This window comes from Natator depressus, chromosome 7 (assembly GCF_965152275.1).
Source record: "Natator depressus isolate rNatDep1 chromosome 7, rNatDep2.hap1, whole genome shotgun sequence".
Classification (NCBI taxonomy): Eukaryota; Metazoa; Chordata; order Testudines; family Cheloniidae; genus Natator; species Natator depressus.
In genome coordinates, this window is record NC_134240.1 from 19660888 (window position 1) to 19669654 (window position 8767).

The 8767-nt window shown below is 42.5% G+C and overlaps 1 protein-coding gene across 1 annotated transcript in view; it reads right to left on the reverse strand.

Moving 5' to 3' along the window:
* Positions 1-6889, reverse strand: part of C7H3orf20 (chromosome 7 C3orf20 homolog) — a 47907-nt gene extending 41018 nt beyond the window's left edge. The window contains exons 1-5 of the mRNA XM_074959685.1: positions 6460-6889; positions 5478-5588; positions 4608-4724; positions 3513-3615; positions 1693-1884 (exon numbers count right to left, since the gene is read on the reverse strand). Of these exons, the coding sequence (XP_074815786.1) occupies positions 1693-1884; positions 3513-3615; positions 4608-4724; positions 5478-5588; positions 6460-6889 (953 nt within the window). The remainder of the gene's footprint in view (positions 1-1692; positions 1885-3512; positions 3616-4607; positions 4725-5477; positions 5589-6459) is intronic.
* Positions 6890-8767: the final 1878 nt, after the last annotated feature.

Consider the following 8767-nt stretch of genomic DNA (forward strand, 5'->3'; position numbering starts at 1 on the left):
AGGGACCATCTTTTTGTTCTGTGTTTGTACAGCACCTAGCACAAAGGGGTCTTGCTCCATGCCTGGGGCTCCCAGGTGCTGCTACCGTATGAATAATAATAACTTCCATGTCTTTGAACTTCCTGATCATAATTAGGACCAGAAGCAAAAGGGACAAAATCTAATTTAATCTATTCCATCTATCTAACCTAAATGTTTACACCACCCTAATCATCCTGGCAGCTGAGCACTAACAGTGGTTGCACTTTCTACCAGTTTGAGAGAGTCTACCAGTTATAATAGAAATCTCTCTCCGGCCAGTAAAATCTTTCAAATGAATAGAAACATTTTAAGTGTGACCATTGTAAATGTCGCAAAAGGGGCTTTTCTTATGGTCTTTCCAGCCCAGGAAAAAGCCCTAGAAATCACCTGCTCCCATGAGAGTCACATCACAGTCTAGCAGGCCAATGATACCTGGATGCCTTAGGTGAGGTTTGGCTGAGTAATCTGAGCTTCTTAGTGCTTGGTAAACCAAACCTTTGAGTCTTCTGGCGTTCACCCATCCCTAGCAATGGTTCATGTAAGGACCAGATGGGCGACAGGGGATGGATCACTTGATGGTTACCTGTTCTGTTCATTCCCTCTGAAGCACCTGGCATTGGCCACTGTCGGAAGACAGGCTACTGGGCTAGATGGATCATTGGTCTGACCTAGTCTAGCCGTTCTTATGTTCACATGGCAAAAGCCAATGACCTTCTCCATTCCCACTGACTTCAATCAGCGTGAGATTAGGTCCTAAATGTGGGACTTCATCCAGCAGTCAGGCAAGAACCAAAGCAAATACTATACAATGCTTTTATAGACAATGCTTCCACTTTTTGTTTCAGTGTGGCTTGAGCACACCTTTTGTTAGAACCCATTGGCTGGCTCTCTGATCTCTAGGATCAAGACAAATGCAGTAGGAACAAATGCAGGGGGAACAAGTTAGTTTCAATTGAGGGAATAGGAAAGGTTAATCTGTCATTGGGTGCTCACAGGAAATCAGATCAAAGTAGTCTCCAGGAATCCACTGAGCCTCAAAGCACCTGGAGAACTCATCTTCTCTCTCAACTATGTTATCCTGGGTTGTTATGTGGTACAAGGGTGTGTTATAGGCAGGAATGTGTTCGTGTGTGTCTAACTAAATCTGATCACTTTCCAGTCTGAATTTTCTCTTAGCCCATGAAAAAGCACTATTCTCCTTTCGCTTCAAGACACATTGGAAGGCAGTCAACCTTAGCGTCTATTAATCTTGCCACTATAAATCCTCCCCTCCCAGTCCCTCACCAAAAAAATATCTAACTCATGGATGAACACTATTTTCCCCTAGGATATACCAGGGGTTGATTTCTCTTTAGAATGAGCATTCAGTAACTATCTACAATATTTTGTTCCTCTTTGGACATCCATAGGGAACTAACCCGAAAGCCTGGCTCCCTCAGCAACTCTTTCTTTGCACCATGTTCTGTACATTTTGATACTTCACCAAGAAAAGGCAATGGTACTTGTGTCGCTACTATGTGGTTCAGGGGGATTAGTATCGGGGGAGCCTATGTTAATCTAGGGCCTGATATTGCGTGACCAGTTCGTGGCTGTGGAGTAGCACAGAAGAAGCATCTCCCTGTAAATCCTGTTATAAACCATCCTATTCCCTTGGTTTCAATAGAAGGATACAAAATAAATGCTGTCCCATCAGGAAAGGCAAAATAGAGCCTTGGTGGTTTAGGCTTGCGTTCTGTTGGCGGTGGGACCAGCTGCCCACTTTTCCTAGAGGAGATGGACGGTGACCCGAGCACAGCGGCATAGTTTTGCACTATTAGGGGTTTGGTGTGGCCCTTTGCTTTCATTGCAGCCTTCTCTTCCTCTCTAAAGTGAATAGGAATAAAGGAGTTGTCTGTCTCTGAAACATTCCAAACTCGTGAGGCCCTCAGCTGGCATGAACAGGTGTGGCTCTATTGATTTCATTAATTTATACCAGCTGAGGGTCTGGCCCTCTGCATTTATTTTAAGATTACTACTGTACAAGTCAGGCTTTTTTTTTTTTCGGGGGGTGGGGGGGGACACCTTTGTCAAGAAAGGGCCCTGCCCCCTTTTCTTTTTAGAGAATCTTACTAATTTTTTTCTCTCTCTCACTTTCTGTTTTAAAGTAGTGAGTTTACTGCTTCTGAAAGGTACTGGATGAAAAGAAATGCATCCACAAAACAAGTAACACACAATGAGATACAGTGCAAGCTACTGCCGAGCCTTTCCACTCGCTAACGTGCTTCATCCCTGACCTGGGTCGGGGGGGGGGACATCTCTAGAAGTGAGAGGGATGCTCTTTCAGTCAGTTCTTGGCCTCTCTATTGGGACTACCACGAAGGGCATCCTTCAGTGCCAATTTTCTGTCATGTGGATATTTAGCCAATGGGAACCAGATGTGAGACTGGTCACCAACTAGCCATCCGATGGTAACAACTATCAGCCTGTCAATATAGGCATGAAAAGTTCATTCCTCACTAGCAATTCTCTGAGCCACCCATTCCTTCTTCTTTTTATAGCACTTTATTTGCTATAGTTTTTATTTTCTTTTTAACCCCCCCAGTGATGTAATACTCTATACATCTTGAAGATAATATTCTATTCCCCTACTGAGTTCATCCCCTTCCATTTACTAATACTGATCATTTCCCCCTCTTTACATTTCTAATAGTTGTTTATAGATCCTATCTTCCTGTGGTCAGGAAAGATCAAAGGGAACATTTCTCACAAATAGGAGCCTTAACCATAGCATCCTCATTAAATTCCAATTTGGGTAATTACAGATTGTGTCATCACAAATTCCCCCTGCAGTTTCAATTTAAAAAACTAACCTTTTGCTTCCCCTCCTCTGACACTGTTGTGGGACGCAGATTGGATATTATGTTCTGCTCCAGAGATGGCTGAAATCTTTGTGGTCTTTAAAGCATTTTGGGGTATCTCAGGATGACAAGCACTAGTTATATATATATCTATCATAAACTGTTGTGAAAAGTTATCTTCCAGAGAACCTTGCTGGCATTCTAGTCTTTCAATTCAAGTCAGCTACCTGGGAGGGAGGGCCTATAGCTTCATGGCCAATACAGATGTTCTCAGAGTGTTTGTTTCTGTGCCAGATAAACAAACACAACTCTTTAAAATGCATATTTCCTTGAAACCTGAAGTTAATCAGACAAGAGAAACCTATCAGTCAAAAACAGTTTTAGAGATATGAGCCCTCATGCTTCATTGTAAACCAGCCACTAACTGAGAGGAATTAGGAAGAAACTTTTGTGGGTAGATTATTCCATAATTGTCCCTTATGGATTTGCCTTCCGATCAAAAATCTATTGCTGGCCACTGCTGGAGACATGATATTGAACAAGACTGACCATAAATCTGATCTGGCATGGACTTTTCTATGTTCCTATCCCACCACTTTAGTCTTTTTCCCACCAATGTCTTAGGCTTTAGCCTTGGCCATTGGAGATGCTTACATATGTCGGCACATTTCTCTGAGCTTCTGCCTGGCTTCAGGGCACGGGTCATGCTGATGGTCAACATTTATCACTTCCTGCATAGGTTTGAATTTAGAGGAACCTGCAAAAGTAAATGTTGGGACAAAGGCTAAAAGCAGCTAGTCTCCTAAACAGTCCCTCTTATTGCCCTTGCCCTGAGAATCTTATCTGTGCAAAGGGATGCGGGAGCTGAGATTACATTAACCCCCTTTTCACCATGGACAAGTTGTACCTGTCTGAAAGCTATATTAATTTCCGCCCTAAAAATAATAAGAAGCAGTAGCTTGTTTCTGAATGGCCATAGTACCCTTTTCAGACCCTGCTCCATCACATCTACAAACCACTGTAATTTTAAAGCCATCTGAAAAATGGGGATATTTTTCATGAAAATATTCTCCCCTTTTTCATCAGGAAATTTCTGAGCAGTTGTAACTGTAATGGAATAAAGCAGAAGTCAGTATATGGAACACACACATGGGAACAGTAGAAGGGATTTCAGGAAGGAGCCTTGAAGGGAAAAAAGCAGAATACCAAAATGGAATACAGTTCTACATTCATCTGAATAAAAAGATCCTGAAGATTGCTTGTTTGGGGGCGGGGAGAAAAGATGATCCAGGAGTTAGGATGCTAGCCGGGAAATCAGGAGATGTGGGGTCAGTTCCTTGCTCTGCTACAGATCTCCTGTATGAGCTTGGACAAGTCACTTAGCCTTTCTGTGCCTTACTTCTCCATCCGTAAAATGGAGAGAATAGCACTGACCTATCTCACAGGGGCATTGGGTGGGTAAATAAATGTGTTAAAAAAGATTGTAAGGCACTTAGGTACATATATGGCTCCCGTTACTACACTAAGATAGATAGTTCAGTCAAAACTTCACCCAGGCTGTATAGCATCTCCCATCGTTTGCTGGTATATTTGCCTGTGTAGTTGGGAGTGATGCTGATATTAATAATGCAGATGAGGGATCCCCCACCCTGCCTGTCACAGACTCCTATATGGGCCTTTCTTTTGGCTGAGGGTAAAGCACTTGCTATTCATGGTGAGGGTGAGGCGTTCCCTAGGAATCACACTTACCTGGGGCCTTTGGTAGTTTGTTTTCCTTTGAAGCGAGTGAGAAGGTTAGGCAGGACACAGAGACTTGGTGTATTAGTTGGATGGTGGAGGAAATAGGGATGGGCTTGCAGGTGCTGGCTGACACTGGGATTAAGCAGAAACTTAATTAGGGGTTTAGAAGTTAAAACCAACCAAGAACTTTCAAATGAAAATAGCTATGGAAATAAAGACAGACGCCTCAGTTGTGTCACAAGTCTTGTCAGCCTGGTTTATAAACCTGGGGCCGGAGGAAGAGAGGAAAGATGTTCCTGGGGTTAAAGCACTGGACTGGGACTCAGGAGATCTGGGCTCAATTCCCTACTTTTCATAGCCTTTTGCATGACCTTGGGCAAGTCACTCAATCTCTCTTTGCCTCATCCATAAAATGGGGTTATGATTATAATTTCTTCTCCATGCCCTTTGTTTGTCTTGCCTATGTAGCCTGGGAGCTCTTCTTTGTTCACAACTTAGTACAGTAGGGTCCCACACTTGTTTGGAGCCCTTAATAATAATGAATTTAGAACAGTGAAGAGTACCAAAGAGGTGGGAAATCTATTTATTGTGGACAGAGGAGGGCGCTAGAACTGAGGAATCCTGGGTTCTTTCCCAAGCTCTGCCATTAATTTTCTGTCAGGTAATATCTCAGTGCCTCAGTCCCCCTTCTCTGTAAAATGGATACCTTCATGGAGTATTGTGAGAATTCATTAGCATGTGTAAAGCCCTTTTGAGATCCTTGTAAGAAAAGGCCCACTTATACAGGCAAACTATTAAGCTTATTTATTTTATTTCCCATAAGAAGGATACAATTGTATCACAGCCTTCAAAAACATGGATACTGTTTTCTACCCCCACCTCTTTTTTTGGGTGCTTGTGCCATTAATTCAGTAGCCTCCTCCTGGTTCTTGGGACATAGCAGCTGACCTGCCTCCAAAAACTTTCTGGTAACCTCATCGGAACTACATCCTGAGGGGAAAAAAATCATGTAGAAAAAAATTAGAGGTCTCTCTCTGTTAATGCCATCTTCTATCAATAAATCAGTTTCTCCCTAAGATAACAAGTGCATAGAAGTGTTAATATGCTGTCTCCTCCAGAGCTGATGGTGTCATTTGAAAAGTTTGACATATCAGATCAGTTTAACTGAGGCAGTACAGAGAATGGTCTCTCTCAGATGCTTAGCTGTTGGGTCTTGCTCACATGCTTGGGATCACCATTTTAGGAAGTGGGAATGAAGTTTCCCCCAGGTCAGATTGGCAGGGACCTTGGAGAGTGGGGGTTTCACCTTCCTCTAGCATGCTGGATGGGAGGTTGCTTACTAGGCTCATCTGGGCACACTCACCACATCGGTTCTCTGCCATTGCAGGGGCCTCAGGCATCGATGCACCTAGCTCCCTCCCATTCTCTGCCTGTGGCACACAATAGTTTACTCTCCAGAGGGCTGTAAGACTTCAGTCTAATCCAGGTCATTGGGCTCAGTGCAAGAGTAACTAGGTGTGGGTAGTGATCTGATGTGCAGGAGGTCAGATTAGATGATCTGTGGGTCCCGTCTGGCCTTAAACTCTGTGACTGACAACTATGTAGAAAGTTACCTGAATTGCCATACCTGCTCAAAGGCATTGAACAGATGTAGAGATAACTGGGTTGAATGACTGTCTAAGGGCCTCTCCATGCTAGGGTCACAGGCAAACTTGCTACAATCATATTTCAACATGGTTAATGGGAGCAATACCATAAAGATTCTAGCACAGTTTCCCAGGCCAGGGGCAGGTTCCATTGTGGTGTTCTGTCGGTGTAGCGAAAGAAAACTTACGTAATTACATTACTCAGGTGTCCTTACCAGTAACAGAATCAATCATCACCTTCATCTTCAGCTTGAGGAGTTCGCTCAGCAGGTGGACTGACCTTCGCTGGAACTTGAGGAGTATTTGTTGATTTTCTGCTGAAGGAGACAGATAGCTGGGCTCTGGAATTGTGCCTTTGGGGATAGATTTCGTCCCCGTATGGCTCTTGTAGGTCGTGCTAGAGAAAGATGATTCCATAGTGGGGACTAAATAGACCACAGGATAGTATTCTCCAGTGATGGCTTTCCTTTCTGTCATTACTGTTAGCTCCTCCCATGTGAACTCAAAGAGGTTCTTGACCCCTCGTGGCACATGGATGTTCATTTTATGGCACAATGCAAGCAGCTGGATGATTTGAGCCAGCATTTCCGGTGCTGCCACTTTAAACTTTTCATACAACTTGGCATCACTCCTTTTGGCACTCATATCACCCCTGTGGCTATTTCACTTGTGGGTATTTCATTTGATGTGATCTATGGGAAAACAGATGATGAAACAAAAATCTATCTTCCATCATAGGCCTATGCTGCAGACAAGGTGACCAAAAGGAATATGTTCCACTGGAATAATAGTAAAAAGTGCTAGTAATGGTTACATTTGAATAATAATAATAGTTTACAGTCTAAGGTATTAATTGATCCGGGTGGACTGCGAAGTGGATTAGCTTTGCAAACTAACTAAACTGATGTACAAATGGATTGCTTCCCCCAGTATTGAAATGAAGCCACCTCTGTTGGAATGTGGCAGTTATTTAACAGCACACAGCAATACCACACAGGAATTTCAGACTGTTTTCTTGTTGTTTCAAGCATGCCCTGGTGTGCATGAGTATACAATTTAAGCTGAAAACATCAAAATGAGGGATGGGGTAAAGCATGGGAGAGAACAAAGGGTAGAAAGGTGAAAGATAATAAAAGATATCTATAATTGCGATGTACTTGTCTCATTTTGACTTTTTAAAATTAATGTATTCAAATTTATGGACAGTGGGCCAAATCCTGATACACTGGAGCTACTCTGGATTTGGCACCTAAAAATTAATGTTTTGCATGCTACAAGTATCTTAGATAAATCAGTTTGACTTACATTAGTATTAATGAGAACAGAATCTAGTGCCATGTCTCAGCTGAAGGACAAAGTGAATGGGAATATCATATGCAGTTGAAACAGCAAAGGGAATTTAAGTGTATATGAGATATAAAAACCATTTTCTGAATATGTATCACTTGTGGTACCAAGTCTCAGAGGCTGTCAAACTGCAGTGCTTGTCATAAACATACAGACCACTTCTACAGATGATTTTGACAACCCCTGTTCTGTATACATGAGGCTACACCAGGTTCTCTTAATTGAGTATATGAGTATTTGTTTGGCCAGTACTATGTATTTGATGCCTGATCTGTGTGTGCATATTTAGATAATTGAAAAATAGGGTTTGATTTTCATAAAGTTGAGGTATGCAACTGTAGGTGCAAAATGCATGCACAGCTGTGTCCCTAATTTGCATAGACAGCTGCTATACCAACATATAGCTGTTTCACGCACAGGTGTATTTAATTAGCTAATTGCATGCACAAATACTTGTGTGTAGTCATAGTACTGGCATTTGAAATATTGGGTGCACACTTGGGTGCTAAACTATCTGATGCATTGAATATCATTTATTTATTTTTAGGCCTGTTTTTCAAAGTTATTACCTTCTGACAGCTTTTGGTGGTATAGGAAGTAAGATGGCTGCTGTAGTTCCTGCTACACAGCTATGCACCTCACAGAATCGGCTCCCACAGTTAGGTACTCTTGTTGGCAGCCCCAGCAGAGATGCTGAGAACGGTATGAGTCCTGGAGAGTGAATTACAGATACAGAAGTGGGCAAGGAGGCTAAGAATAACAGAAGAGGAGGAGGAGGAGATGATAAAGACTTTAGGCCATTAAGAAGCAAGGGTGAGCACACCTCTTCAGCATGAACATGCCTACCTTACCACTTTGATAACAGCAGAGTCCAGGGCAAAGACTGGGTTTCAAGAGACTAAAATGCAACTGATTATAAGGTCACCATCAGCTTGCACTTTCCCATTAATTAATTAGTGAATTTATAAAGGTGGCTATTGCAAAGTACATCTGTGCCACAAATCAAGCCATTGAGTGAGTTAGTGGCAGAGCACAAGTCTGGTCTCCTGTCTAGACCAGGCTACCATCATGCAACTAAAGATATTTTAAACTTTCCAGAGTGGTAGCCCTTACTTTTATTCTAAATATAGTTGCAGGTGCCTCAGTGTGGAAGATCAATTACATTTAGGTTAATTA